At 46.0% G+C, this 15,616-nt stretch overlaps 1 protein-coding gene across 1 annotated transcript in view; it reads right to left on the reverse strand.

The window, feature by feature from the left end:
- The window catches only part of ARHGAP6 (Rho GTPase activating protein 6), a 343,144-nt gene extending 328,041 nt beyond the window's left edge, over window positions 1-15,103 (reverse strand). Inside the window, exon 1 of the mRNA XM_063341517.1 lies at window positions 14,391-15,103. Coding sequence (XP_063197587.1) covers window positions 14,391-14,888 — 498 coding nt within the window. The 5' untranslated portion in view covers window positions 14,889-15,103. The remainder of the gene's footprint in view (window positions 1-14,390) is intronic.
- Between the last annotated feature and the right edge of the window lie 513 nt (window positions 15,104-15,616).

Genomic DNA, 15,616 nt, shown 5'->3' on the forward strand with positions numbered 1-15,616 from the left:
TGGATTTTCTTTCAAGAGGGGTCAGCAAGCAAGCAAGCCCCCCTGTAGCTCCCCCTGCTATCTGTCTTCTACAGGAATCTTCCACACTCTCCTTGGGAACATCCCAACTAATTGTTCCCTTCCTGCTTTGCTTTGATTTGCCCCAGATGTTGCCAACCATATTTCTCCTTTGCCCTTGGCTTCCACTCCATCTGTCTGAGTTAGATCCAGCACAAGAAGAGCTCCTGCTTTCCTACAGATGCTTTGGTCCTATTTTAATTAAAGGGGCCGGTCACCCTCTAGCACAGCAATATGGTTATTAAATGCCTTTATCGCAACCAAAGGAATGTATTTCAAAAAACTGTAAGGAAGCCAGAAATAAATAATTCACTGCAGGAATTTCACTCTTTTCAACTGTAATTCAAATGACATCTTAAGCCTGCTATCTTCAGCTCCAAAAAAGGTATATGGCTAAATCTCATGCTGAATGCTAAGTCCAAGGAGCTGGACTTGGTCCAGAAGAAAGGCCTCCATGAGCTCAAAGCACTTAGGAAAGGTGTCCTGCCACCTGAGACCATAAGAGACTGCATAGCCACCACAACTGTAGTACGGCCGTGCTACATCACTGTTCCCATGTCTCCATTTCCAGGGTGCAACAGCTCTTCAACTTGCCAAGCAATGAGACCACACTCTGTTCCCTCCACCAGTCACCTGGATTCAGAAGACGCAATGTAAAAGCTGGTGTTTGTGGAGCGTGGGCAATACAGATCGTGCAGTATCAGCCCCTTCATCTCTACCCACTCCTCCTCCAGTGGCCCCTCACTGGCTCTGCCGCGGCTGCAGTCTTCGGCAGCCTTGGGGATACAGGAAGGATTTCCTCCATAGAAAGCAAGACAATATCCAGCTTCCAGCCAGTTCGTCAGAGAGATTCCCAAACAACCAAGCCCTCAAACACAGTATCTAAACATCAGGGAGCTTTGTTTTCAAAAGACTCCCAGAGAGGAAGCTCTGTTTGAAAAATACAGCTCTGCAGCATAACTCCCCGAGTCCCCTCCAAGCCAGCTATCACAGGGACAGGAGTTGCCAAAGAACAGCAGAACTTCTTTTTTCAATTCTGGCACTTGTGCCAGATCCCACACTCTATGGCAATCACAATTTCTGTTTACCATTGAAGTGTATAAAGCTGGATGCTACTGGATTAAAGAAATAAAGTGCATACATTTTGGATTTCATAATGCACTGATACAGTCTCAAGACATGTTTCTGAAAAACAAGCAGATACGCTGTCACCAGCTGAAAATAACAAATGATAGTAGAAGGCAAATATAATATAGCAAGTTGTGCTAAAGCGCATAGTAATCTCCATAAAACAAACACAAACAAAACATGAACAATATTTACAGAGACAACTTGAAAGCACTACTGAAACAAGAAACAGCCCAAGAAGACATATGGACAAGATATAAGACCTCTTTACTGCTAAAAAATGGCAATCAGTTGTGTGGAAGACCTCGACGCTACAGACAACTTCCTCTGGGAAGGACGAAGAAAGGAAGGAGGCTCTAATTACTATAACAAAAAGTAAGGATATAAAAGATCTAGAATAAGATTTCAAAAACTATCTAAACGGTCTAGGAGCAAAAGGTTCATCTTCAAAAGTGAGTCCGAGGCTTCAGAAAATCTCATCGCTAGAGATGATGCTGAGAACTATTGAGGGAGTGCAACACACCACGGCAGCCAGTAAGGACCACGCGCCACTGGGTCCAACACCCACCTTTCATCTTACCAAACCGCACCAGAGGTGGGAGCTTCTCTGAGGGCCAGGCAGCGCAGCAGGCACAGTCCCAAGTGCGGAGCAGCCACAGGACGGCACCTCGGGTGCAGTGCTACTGGGAGGAAACCAGGACGTCACACCACGAGTGAGATGGAGCAGGGATGCCCAAGCAGGAGTCCAAGCTCTCCTCTTCCCAACGGCAGTGGCACTTCAGTAGCAATCCTGTTTTCCAGCCCTAATTACTTAGCTACCCATTTCTTATGCTGTTTCGGTCTTCTTCCCCTTCCTTATCTCCTTTTACTTGAACCACGCAGCTGTAATCCACAGTCACCTTCTTTCTCTTTTTATTTTCTTGTCCATTCAAGGAAAAAAGTACTTATTGAGATTGCCAAAGGTTATGACACCAAGCCATCAAGGCTTCATTTTACTGTGGGCAAGATTCTTCTGGCAGACCAATTTCATACAGTATGTTGGAGGCTGCACCTACTTGACAAAACTAAATGCAGACTTGCCAAAATCCCTTCTCAAGAGCGAGGAGAAGAGACACGGGAGATCAGATGTTGACCAACATACTCCAGAAGCTCAAAAAAGCCCACCACCGCATTGTAAACAGCAGCAAATTGTGCCCTGTGCTACTTTTAAATAGCAGGGTGGAAGCATTTAGTTCAGCAAGCCAATTTGGTACTAGCTTCTTCCGGGCCGTGTGGCCCCATCTGCCTATTCCAGTTTAGTTTAGATTTGACTGATCCCAGTTACATAACTGTACCCTTAAGCTCATAAGTTGTAAGGTCAGTATCAGGTTAAACTGTCGCTGTGTAAGACAATATAAGGCAAAGCCTGAACTGTCCTACTGCCACACCTATTCTTCTGTGTATCTGATTCAATTCCCAGCTCAAAGCTCCGCAGGACATCTCCTCTCCTTCTCACATACCTCTTCAGGTTTTTTTTCCTTCATCTACCGTTTCTCTCCCAGATTATTTTTTACTTTTATAATACGCTCGGGAAGACGACAAAAATGAAAGTGAGAAAAGCTAAATTGACAGGAATGCTTCGGTACCATCATTTGACTACAGGCATTGAATGGAAGCACGTCATATGGCCTGTCATGAGCACGATGAACTACCATGAAACGGGGCAGGAAAAGATAATGGTGTTTTGCCAAACGTTCAATATTTTTAAACCTAAAGTGAAATAAACCCACAAAAGCAGATGGAGCTTAACTTCAGAGCAGGTCTGTTCCAATAGCACACCATCCTGAAGGCAGATACTGTGTGAGCCCTGGGCTCCCTAATGCTGGAATATGCTGGCAGGAAACCTACCTGGCAAGGAGTTACTGAAACTTCCCCACCAAATGCCTACTGAAGTTCTGCTAGAGCACTGTCAAGCTGTCTCTGCAAAACACTCATATTTGAGAAGGGTTTGGTTGGGTTTTTTCTGAAATTTTACTGACGTCTTGAAAAAGTCACCCTGGCTTTCTTTGCATCTGTGAGACACCATCATTGTAGCTGCAGGGTAATGCTTGGGTATGCCTCACAGAGTATTAGCTTTGAAGGTATGTTGTAGCAAAGGGAAGAGATAAGAGTTTTCATTCTACTGTGGAAAGAAATGATGCTCAGGAGTCACAGATTCACAGAAAAAAATAGGTCAGAAGGGACCTCTAGAGGTCATCTGGTCCACCTCCTGCTCAAAGCAGGGCCAGCTTCAAAATTTGGTTGGGTTTCTCGGGGCCTTGCCCTGTCAAGGGTTGAAAATTTCCAAGGACAGAGATTCCAGAGCCTCTCCGGGCAACCCATTTCAATATTTAACCACTCCTGCTGTGAATGTTTTTTTCTTTAGATCTACTCAAAATTCCTCTTGCTACAACTTGTGACTGTCATTGCACAACTGACAACACCCAGCTCCATCTTCTCCGTAGTCCCCATGCAGGTAGTAGAAGTGGAATTACATTCCCCCTTATTCTTCTCAAGACTAAAACAAACCTCAGTCTTTCCTTGTGCATTAAGCACTCTCACCCCCTCTAATCAGTGGAGGGCCATCAAGGCCATCAAGACGACACTTGCTCCAGTATCTCAACATTTCCACCGCTCACTAACTTATCTAACTGGTTTTCCTCGATCCATGTGAGGGGGTGTAATTTAGCTGCATTTGGGCTAAAAAAAGGTGGGAGGCTCCATTACAAGTTCATTCCAAGAAAGAAAAGTATGCTTATCTGTCACATTCACTCTGGCTCTGTTGAGGAGAGGTTTATGAAACAGAAAGCCTCCATCCGAGCCTTGACAGAGCGTGGAAATGGTATGTGCCTAGACCTCAAGCAGAGAAAAGGATCAAGAAGCATTTTGGACAGTGTGCCAGAGATTTTTCAACTATGCAAATTTACCAGTGTAAATCTTACTAATTATTCTCCTAAAAAGTTGCTTTAAAACCCTCCATACAGGTTGACTGCCAAATACATCCCATTCCTTTAGTGAATACAGAATTATGGCACGTTACCCCTGAGAAAAGTAAAACTTCTATCTGTGTTTATTTAAGTAATTTGGCCGCCTAATTCTCCCTGCTGGCAATGGTTTCTTACCCGCTCTCTGGTGCGGCCCACTTTGTATATCATTTGCGAATACGCAAATGTCCCCTTCTAAAGACCTACGAGATGTGTCCCCATGGCGTGCTGCTACCAGAGCTGTCACTAGATGCAGAGACACGAACACATGCTTGAGAAACAGTAGTGAAGCAACGAGCAAAAGACACACCATATTTTGTCAGCAGGAATGTTATGAAATAGCCACAAGAAAACTCAACCATATTGTTCTAATTTAAGGATAGAGCAGATAGGGTCTTATTTTGGAGCATGAAAATGTAATCTATCCCAGTCTCTCTTTCCCCACCGCCCCTTTCAAACAACAGTCTGCACTGTCATCCACATTAAATTAACAGCTAAACATAGCTGACTTCCAACCAAGACGTTACAAGGATTTAGCCTTCCTATATACACATACACTTACAAAAGAAATTGTGGTAATAAGACTGGGATCAAAATATTGCCTGGAATCCTTCTAAAACTGAGGGCAGGGAAAATAGAAGAGGGATTTCTTTATGATTTAAGAAGGATAAATATGATATAAGTACAATCAAAACAACAAAATTTGAGAAGTTACAGCAGATGTGTTAATTCGCATTCTTCAGCTTCAAATTCTCCCATTTCATGTAAGTGTCAGCTTATCCCAGTGCTTGACGGCACTGTATAAAGAAACAATTGCGTATCTTCTAAAAACAGAAGACGGTGAGACCTCTTGGACAGTTCGCCCAAAGACTCTATTGTGCCTAAACTCTTATGGGAATACAACTCAGAAAGGTTTATTCAATAAATTAAAAGAAATACCTCCTACGGGAAGCAAAAGACATAACAGAATGAAAAACATTTCCTGTAGGAGGAATATTTTTAGACTTTTAGAGAGAGAGGCAAATGAAAACTGAACAGAGCACTGCCAACCGGTTTCTCACCACATTACTCTCGGTAGGGTGCAACTCAACTGAAATTACCCTTTAGAGAGAAAAAAAAAAGACAGTGCTCAAAAACCATCTTGCCGTACTACAACAGTGGCAGAAAACAAAGGGATAAAGCAAATAAAACCTGAAAATAGCAATGGAGAATTTGTATTAGTCTTCCTCTTACAAAATCAGTTATAGATGTTCAGTGGAGGTGCAGTCCCATCACTGAGAAATCCAGGAAGCCAGTCCTTTGGAGAAACATGACTCTGAGGCAGTGCAAAAGTAATCTTAATCACACTATAAAAACATGAATCTTCCTTTTGTTAGTAAAGTCTGTATCATACTCTGTACTTTGCTGAAAACCATTTTTACATTTGTGAGACAAACCATTTAGGAGAACGGAAGGACGCATTAACATTTGACTTGGCCAATTCAAATGATAGGCTACAGCTACACTAAATCAGCTGGTTTTAGTATGAAGTACAGGTGATGAAAGCAAGAAAAAGACACGTTATCTTCCTTTTGAATGTTTGTCATGGAGGATAACTGAAGCTATACACAACCAGGACAACTAAAAATGGATAAAAGACAAGCCCAACCTGAAAAGGTCTGAGTGCGTGGAACAGGAACTCATAAATGAACAGGGGAGAGGAGAGAAAAGCAAGATCGACCCAAAGTCCTGACAGGTTCTCAGCAGCCACAAGGAGAGTTTCTGCATGGGACTGAGGGCTCACGTGCATCCTCACTAAATGCAATGCTCAAAAATCTCTTTCCGACCTTACACTGTCAAAGAGTCCTCATGGATAAACACCGTAAATCAGAAGGTCTTTGCTTTGAAAGGACATAGAAGAGAGCAACTAGGAAAATCCAGAAAAGACAGTTTTGGTTTCACAACTTGGGAGGCTGATGCAAGCTGTTCCCATAGCCAGGACTGTGTGGATAATGGCCCAGAGATGAGAGTTTTAGGGCGGGAAACTGATGTTTGTTTTTATGGGCCAGAGACAAAGTACCTAACCTACTTAGCTCCAAAAACACAAACATGTGGTACCCAACATCTGGTTCCAGTACAACAATGTGGAGAGCGTCAAGCACTGGAAGCTCATCAAATCCTTCAAAAACACTCTTAACTCTCCTGGGGATTTACTAACTCCTTGCTGACAACCAAAGTGGAACAGACGTGTAACTTGAAATAGCCAGTCTGTACACACAGAGGAAAAGCTGAAACTCAACCAGAAAGCCTGCGCATACATTTCCACTGATACATATTATTGCTACAGGATAAGAACAGATAAAAAATATCAGAAATCATTTTGAACAAACACAGCTTAAAAACCTGCACAAAACAACAGGTACAAAAGGTTTAATGAGAGGTGAAGTAAGTAAAATTCCGAGGACTGAATGATAGCTAAAAGCTTTGCTTCCTACCCAATGCCCTGTTTTGACTAGTAGTATTCACCCGCCAATAATAAAGCACACCCTTCAGAACTCTGTCAGATTGAAGTCTGAGAGCTCAATACCTTGCAAAATTGGACGATGAGTCACAATGTCAAATTACAATTTAGTCTGAATTTTGCCCTTACCTCCTTATTGCCTCCCTTCCAGTTTCCATAAGCTGAATGGAACATTTGGCCTCTTCTGCCACCATGGTTCAGTTAAAAACGAGTGTAACCCAGGATGTACAAAAGCTATGTTTTAAAACATCAGCTTAATTCCAGTGACCCTTATGTTCTCCAGTACTACAACACATAGCCAGAAAATCAACTATGAGCAACATTATATCATGTTTAATGAGACTACGATAGTATTGCCATTATAACCTTAATTTTCATTACCTCTTTACATTAAGATTTCAACTCTGCAACTCTGACGCTGGTACGATCTAGTTACTGCTATACCATCACGAGTGTTCAGCCCTACTTGCTCAGAACTCCCTGCTGGTTTCCATTATGGTATTTACATCTGGAAGGAAAAAAATCCCCCAAAATATGCTTAATACCTATATGCTTATACAGCCACACCACCGCAGAACAATGAAGAGAGACTCCTGAAGAGTTCTCCACCTGAAAATTGCCGCAGCTGCAGTTCCTGTCGTACAAGAGAGTCCGCAAAGGTAAATGTGCCGCAACTCCATCATGAAGTCAAGACAGCAGTCTGGGCTGGTGATATTTTAGAGGCTGCTCAAAATTACTTTTCAGTCTCATTTCTATTATTTTCACAAGTTCCTTTCCCATTACTTAAGTAATGCACACTCAGGGAGAATTCTGTCTGTCCTAGCTGTCAACTCCCATATTTTCACCAAATGTCTTCAGACGTAATTTAGTTGGGAATGGGAAGAGCGCATTTGCCAAATTCAGAAATGTTGAATATATTTAGTTACTTTTAATGGCATTCCTCTTCATATGAGACCCACAACATTTCTGCCCACCAAATTTTGCAATTACAGAACTCTTACAGCATTGAATGGGATGGACTTAGGCTGAAACTAATCTGCGCATCTAGTGTTTTAGGGTGTCTTATGGAAGAAAATAAAGCAGAACAGTTCAGTGGTAAGTATCAGCACACAAAGATTTTTACTTTAAAAAACAAAAACCTTCCAAAATGCAGTTCTGATACATCTCATTGAAAAGCCCCCCATCAAAGGGAAAAATGCAAGTTAGAGATTCCGGGGATGGGGGAAGTTCAGTTCAGTTTTTTAAATTTTTGGAGGAAGACCAAAAACCCAAGATGATAAAAAGCCGTTTAAACATGCTAGACCCCTGTTTTGCTTCCTGGAAAGTTAATCAGGGCTCTACACAGGAACATGTTCAAACCTCTCACCCATCCATATAGAAAAATGTCTGGGTTAGATATCAAGGTACTTAAGGATAACAGACACTGAGCTCACACTTCAGCTACATATCACTCTTTGGAGATCATTATGGCAAAAAGGTCAACTAATCCTGATAGCAATTTAATACATTCCCTGTGATTCCTTCACAAAGACGGACAAATTTTCCATCTGATGGGCAAACAATTCTAGAGCATCTCATCATAACAAGCCACACCATAAACACAGGCAAACGCAGAAGCAATGTAGTCAAAAACACAAGGCCAAGGGCTCTGCAAAGATAAAGCCCATAAGACTATGACAACTGGAGAGCAATAAATATGACGTTGTCACAAGAAACTAAATGTTGAGGAGGAATTCCACTAAAACATTTGCATGTATAGTGTTAAATTAGTTTATTGGGGAGTACTGACCTTTAGACAACATGAACTATTGCAGCCTTCAGTGGTAGAGCCTTAGCCCCAGTTCCAAGTGCAGCAGCTTTGCTTTTACACCTGGAAAGCTTCAGCTTAACCCCTAGTTTGACAAACATGCTGTCACATCACCACCACTTGAAGCGCTACACCTAGTGAAAACTGGGGAAAGGATGTCTTTGCTTACATATCTCACACTAGATCTTTTGAAAGTGATGTAGCATATGTACTTTTATTTCACATTTTCTTCACGCATCCTAACGAATAGGAGAAAACTGCCTTCTTTCTCTCTTTTCTATAGGTAGTCTACAATTTTCAGAATATATATCAATCATTGCTTATAAGTTGAATAAGGAAAGGAAAAATAAAGGAAAGCTCTCCCTCCTCTAAATTTGCAATGAACAGGTTCTGCTCCTGCAAACTTGATTACGCAATCAGTTCTTTCTCTCTCCAAAACAGCTTGTCCCGCTAACTTAAAAGAAAAATAGTCACTTGAAGCACCCAAAGATACATATCCCTATGGGAATGTGACCTCTTGCTTTGCCCAATTTTTAACAATTTTGCTTTACCCTTTATCTCTGAAAATATTTTTCATGTATGTCCTTCCATCAGCACAGTTTTGAAGTAAGCACTGTCTGTAAAAAAAACAGAAAGAAGCAAGCTAGCCACTCACAGCAACTTGGAAAAATGGGGTTAAAATTAATTTGCAAAAACCAGTGATGCTCAGGGGAAAACTTTGGCAAGCAAGGAGATATGGAAAAAGGGAATCTGAAACCCCCTTCCCAGTGGATTTAAACTCTTAAAGTATCAAGCAAGTGAATTTACGGAAGCTGAGCTCCCAAGGCAGCTATCAGCTGAAACTGATGTTGTGAGCATTCGCTACTTCCGACAGCCATGCCCTAAATTATCACTCCATATGACTCAAACGGAAGTTATAAAATAATTTAGTTAAGCTAACGTTGCTCTGATATTGCAGATGAGCATCTCCAACCATCCCTGCAGTGAGCCACAGCTTGGCCAGACGACAGCTCAGGAGACACCAGGACAACTCCTGGCTTCTCCCCTAAAACCTGGTGAGGAACCAGGGCAACCTTCCCTCCCGCACCATGGGAAAGCCCCCGCCCCATTGTGCTTGACAGAAAGCCTCCCTGGGCAAGCGAGCAAGTCAACCGCAGGCTGCATGAAGAGGAGGAAGAAGTGAGGAAGAGCTGAGCCACCCGCAGCAACCCAATGGTGCTGAGAAGCAAGCTGCAAAGTCACGATGGTGCCTCCTGCTTCCCGGACACCAGGCACGCAAGCGGGAAGGCTACAGTTATGCTGCCATTAATTCAAAAACAGTTCTCCCCCAAAAAAGCTGGAGATGTTAACGTTTAATTAGTCAGTAACACCCGGCATATGATAGCAAAATAATCAGGCCATATAATTTTAAGCGTGTAGATTTGGTTTATCATAACAAAGAGATTACTCAGATACATTCACATGATTTGCCATATTTAACGACTGAGGGAGCTGGGGTTGTTTAGCCTGGAGAAGAGGAGGCTGAGGGGAGACCTTATCACCCTCTACAACTACCTGAAAGGAGGTTGTAGAGAGATGGGGGCTGACCTCTTCTCCCTGGTGACAAGTGATAGGACGAGGGGAAACGGGTTCAAGTTACGTCAGGGGAGGTTTAGATTAGATATTAGGAGACATTTTTACACTGAAAGGGTTATTAAACATTGGAATAGGCTGCCCAGGGAGGTGGTGGATTCACCATCTCTGGAGGTGTTTAAAAAAAGGGTAGATGGGGCACTGAGGGACATGGTTTAGAAGTGGCTCTTGTCAGGGTAGGCTAAAGGTTGGACTCGATGATCTTAAAGGTCCCTTCCAACCTCAACAATTCTATGATTCTATGATTCTATGATTCTATATTTGTTATACACATGCTGCAACCTTCCATTGCCGTCTTCAGGACAGAAAAATAATAAGAAGAATTAATACAACCTGAGACTTCACACAGATCTGTTCACTTTGAGATATTCTGGACTTTGCACCTGGCAAACGTATTCCACACAGTCACTGTAAGCATCCTTAACTTGTACGGGACTACTCACACACTTAAGCGTAAATGTACGTCTGTATGACTAAATGTTGGCAGAATCGAGGCATTAAGGTATCTCTACATGTTTTTACCACCTTTTCCCATGATATTTAGTTTACTTAGAGAGTCACTTAACCTTAGGAAACACTTAATGAAAGCATAATAGTCATAACGTTTAATTTTGTAAGTTAAAGTGCATTTTCTTTAAGGAAAATGGCTTAAAGGGACAGCTGAGAGCTGATGGGAACTGAGGATGAATGCTTTTTTTCCTTGTTAAAAATCCCCCTTGGCTTTGCCCTGCTGAAACCACTGGAAACGTTGTCGCTGATTTCCAGAGACCCAGGCAGAGGTTTTTTATTTAAGCAGCTTATACATGAGCAGACAATAGAAAGGGGAAAGAATGCTTGTCGGCGACGTAAAGCTCTGCTAAAAATAATCTTTACAGTTGTAAAATATTCCTGTGAATAAAATTACATGTTGATAAAGAAGAGCCAGATCACCCGGGAGTGAGAGACACCTCTGTCATAATATGCTTCACATCTAAAAATCTGTGGATCCAAGAATATAGGCCTAACGCCTTTCTTTGTGTAAAGCTTTTAGGTGTGACCTACTGCTGACACTGGAAATCGCCCGTGCGCTCTGGCATGCCATTAAAAATCATTTATGAATGGCCACGTGAACTGAGCAGCAACCTTTCCCTCCCGAGGCCAGTAGACAGGGTTGCGGTATAAAATGCTGAAGTCAAAGAACTACAATTAAAAAAAAAGGGTAAAACAAACAATCCATCCTTCTCCTGGCCTCATATCAAAGCTGTTACGGACATTTTCAGGTGCTCCCACCCTGCAGCCCTGTAGCACCGGGCTGCCTGAGGGTGGGATTCGCACCTCTCACGCCTGCTGCAAACCACATCTCCACCACGTCCCTCTGGATGCCACCACACTGATCCAGCTCGGGACAAGCGAAGGCACTCCTGCTCAAAAGTTATTCTTTTGGGGGCTTCTGAAGAGAAAATCTCCATGGCATTTTTCCCTTTCTTCAGAGATTAAGGTAGGGGGAAGAAAATAATTTCCACATATATCTCCTAAAATACTGGGTTTAGCGCATAACCCTGTTCCTTGCACAGTGGCTTTAGAGCAATATTTTCCAAAAAGTGCAATTATACTGAAGGTGTTGGAAGGTAAAGAAAACAGGTTTTGCAATTAACACTTCTTTTATTCCCCAGCTAATAGGATGGGATTTTTTAAGTACTCAAAACAAAACCTTCCGTGCTCATTTTCGGCTTTTAGTCACCTATTCAGTTGTCTTTTACAGCTGAGTAAAATAATTGTCGTGATGTGTTTCATTTTCTAAGTTGAAAAGAAAGGAACTACAGATTTCCTGTTGAGAATACTATAATTTGGATAATGGGACCTTTTAAACTTACAGTATTATAAACAGCTACTTCCTTTTCACCCAATAAAATGCGTTTTTTTCACCTCCTCCAGCACACTTGCTTTGCCACAGCTGAGGTGAAGCCCCAGAGACAGAGAATCCTTCACCTCCTAAAAACTGAACAAGTCCCTTTCCAATAAAGACTAAATAGGAAGCAAACAATTAAATCCTTTAAGAACAATGCTATTTTATGATAAAACCAAACTGAACGAGCATTAGGATGCATGCCTGCAATACAAGGGGGAATATGATCAAAATTATGTATGTCCAGTTTCTTTTAACATATAGGTTAAAATCATTTATACATGTCATTTACGTATAACACAGTTATATGTATAATATAGTTGTAGGTAACTCACACATATGTCTCAGTTACTCTAAAAATGAGGCCTCGCCAATAGGAAAGATGCCTCCAAAATACAAGACTGCACTTTGTCAGCGTAAACACCCATTTCTTAAATGTATGAAAGATAGTTTTGAACCCAGGTTCAAATGCCAAGTAAACAACAATTCGTCAGAAAGCAGCACTGTAACATCACACGAAACTGCACCGAATCAAATTTTTCTATAAACTACATCACTGCACTGCAATCCTGTTATTAGTAATATAATACACCTCCCAAAAAAAGGTTTGCCTATTAAAAAATGCTAGATACGCACCAAGTAAGGAAAAAAATTGTACTTTTGGATTTGCGGTCTGAAGATGTGCAGTGCTACGTGGTTTGACAATGTACAGATATGACAAAAATATCCCAAGCGTCCGACACCTTTGCACGGATTCAGTGAAAAGAGGGAAACCCGCTTACGTTTGCAGATCGGAGACCACGCTCCAAGTCTTGGACTCAGTCGGGAAACTCTGCACAGGAAATCTTATGTATCTTATGCTTTTTGATGTTCCTTATCAAATCGTAAGTGGATAAGCAGCCAACTTACCCTCAATTAGTGTGAGCATTTAAAGGTCATTACCCACCGTCTCACTAGAGGTTTTTTGTCACTGACGCTGCAATTCCCACAAAGTTCTTTGAACTCATGAATTTTTAACTATCTTAAAATTCAAGCATCAGGATGAAATACTGCTAAGAGTAACTTCTGATCACAAAAGTTTAATAATAATCCATTCATGAAAACTGCTAAAAATCCTTGCATCAGCCTGCATCACGCCTGAAGCCACCACCCAGGTGCTGACGCTCCATCCCAACTGGCAGATGCTGACAGCTTTTATACCCCAAGCTAACAGGAGGAGACGGGGGTTCGTTGGGGGGGTGAGAGGCAGCCTTTGCCCTTAAAAACTATTTTTGGTAATCTTGTGCTGTCACGGTGCCTAGTTTGGCTTTGGATCCCAGATCACTGTGTAAGGTAACGATCTTTCAAGGTCTTCTGCATCCCACTGAAACAATGGGGCTGTTTTGTTGGTAGATTTAGTTAGTATAGGCTGTTTACAATAAATACGCCTTAAATAGAAATGGAAGTAAAACGGAAAGGCTGCCTTCAGACCCCAACCCAAAAGCTCCAGGACAAACTACTAAACAGTTAAGCGGGAAACCTCATCGCCACAAACAGGACGGAGAAGTTCTTCAAACAAAAAATGTCATCTTCTCCCGCTACAAAGGGCTGCGCGCAACCAACTCGCCGAGCAATCGCTACCAAGAAACAATGCCACATTCTTTGAATACATTCGTCCACATGGTGTGATATCTGCAGCCCAACATCGACGACAACGACATCCAAGTTAAACGAGTAAATATTTGCATTGCAAAGTTGGATTTGTCTTGGAATACGATCGCTCCTCATGTGGTTTTGACACATGTGCGTTGTCAAATAAATCACCGCTCACAGGGTGTGCACATTAAAAATAATTTGTCTATCTTGTTGGACGCCATCGCATACTTCGGTTTACGAGGTGTGAAACTGGGAGGGGAAGGTTCTACATGCCCGCGACAGCTATATATGGAGCACGTCGAGGGAACATCAAACGCCGCCGTCCACCCCGCCATCGCCGCGGATCCCCGTGCCCGGTGCCAACACCCGTGCCCGTTTCCCACGGCGGCCTCGCCGGCACGGCAGCCGCAGCCCGGGAAAGCGGGCGGCTCTCCCGCCGGCAGGGGCGGGGCCGCGCCCATCACCCACCACCGAGGGCACCGCCGCGGGGCCGCCCCTCCGGGCGTCCGGCACTCGCGGGGCTCCGAGTGGCCGCCTCGTCCCGGCACCGGCGGGGCTCCGAGAGGCCGCCCCGTCGCGGCGACCGGCACCGGCGGGGCTCCGAAGGGCCGCCCCGTCCCGGCACCGGCGAGGCTCCGAAGGGCCGCCCCGACGGGGCGGGCGGGCGGCGGCGGCGCAGTGCGGGGGAGGGAGGGGGCGAGGGAGGCGCGGCGGGCGGCCGTCCCCGGGGGCGGGCGGGCCTACCTCGGATTTCCACACGACGTAGGCGGCGGGGCGAGGCCCGGTGGGCGAGGGCTGCCCCTTCCTCTGCTGCAGCCAGCGGCGGGGCGAGGAGAAGATGCTGTTGGCGGGGCCGGCGGGGCCGCTGAGCGCCGAGGCCGAGGGGGTGCGGGCCAGGAAGGGCAGCTCCCAGCCGGGGCTCCGCTTCCCGCGGGGGCTCTCCTCGTCGAAGAGGGCGCTGCCCGGCGGCGACCGCTCCAGCGGGGTGCTTGGGGTGGAGAAGGAGGCGCCGGGGGGCGGCGGGGCGCCCCGAGGACTGCGGCGCTCCCCCGGGGGGCTGCCGGCGGCCCTCGCCCGCGGCGCCCGGCCCGCGCCCTCGCCCTCCTCCCGGCCGCCGCCGATGATGGCGGGGTCGAGGCTGCGCGTCTGGCGGAGCCTCCGCTTGGAGAGGCTCTTGGCGGGGGCGGCGGCGGCCGGGGAGGAGCAGGAGAAGACGCTGCTCAGCAGGCTCTGCGCCGACATCGCGGCGGCCGCTGCCCCCCCCTCCCCGGGCACGCCGGGGGTCCCGGGGCTCTCGGCTGCCTCTGCCTCCGCGGCCCCCCCGCCGCGGAGGCGCGGAGCGGCGGGGCTCTCGGGGCGGCCCCCGCGGCCGGGCTCAGCCCCCGGCGGCGCGGCCCGACGGCGGCACCGGGGGGCTCATGGCGGCGTCCGGCGCTTGGGGCTGCTCCGGGGCTGCCGCCGCCGCGGTCACTTTGCTGGGAGGGAGAGGGAGGGAAAGGGAGGGAAAAAAAAAAAAAAAAAAAAAGTTACGAGAGAAAAGGGGAGGGAAAGAGGCAGGAGCGGAGCTTTTATCTCGGCTCGCCGCTGCCTGCCAGAGTCACTCCCCCCTCGGCCGCGATGCGCACGGGAGCCGCTCGCCGCCCCTCACCCGCCCCAAACCCTTGGGGTCCACGGGTGGCAGGTCCCGCCTGCCTCCCCCCGAGGCGGGGAGAGCCGGTCCCGGTGTGGCCCGCAGCCCGTCGGGGTCGGGACGGGCGGCAGCCCCCGGCGGGCTGCGCTGGGAGCTGGGACCGGGGTTGCTGCCATCGCGGGCGCTGCTCCGGGCCGCCCCGACGGGGCGCTGCGGCCGCGCTGGCACCGTGCGGCTGCCTTTTGGGGAGGGAGGGATCGAGGAGCGAGGGACAGTTGTTTTTCGGAGCGATCGTTGCGGAGGCGCAGCCGGGTAAAGGCCCGGGCTGACGCTGCCGAGG

Source organism: Chroicocephalus ridibundus, chromosome 1 (genome assembly GCF_963924245.1).
Source record: "Chroicocephalus ridibundus chromosome 1, bChrRid1.1, whole genome shotgun sequence".
Classification (NCBI taxonomy): domain Eukaryota; kingdom Metazoa; phylum Chordata; class Aves; order Charadriiformes; family Laridae; genus Chroicocephalus; species Chroicocephalus ridibundus.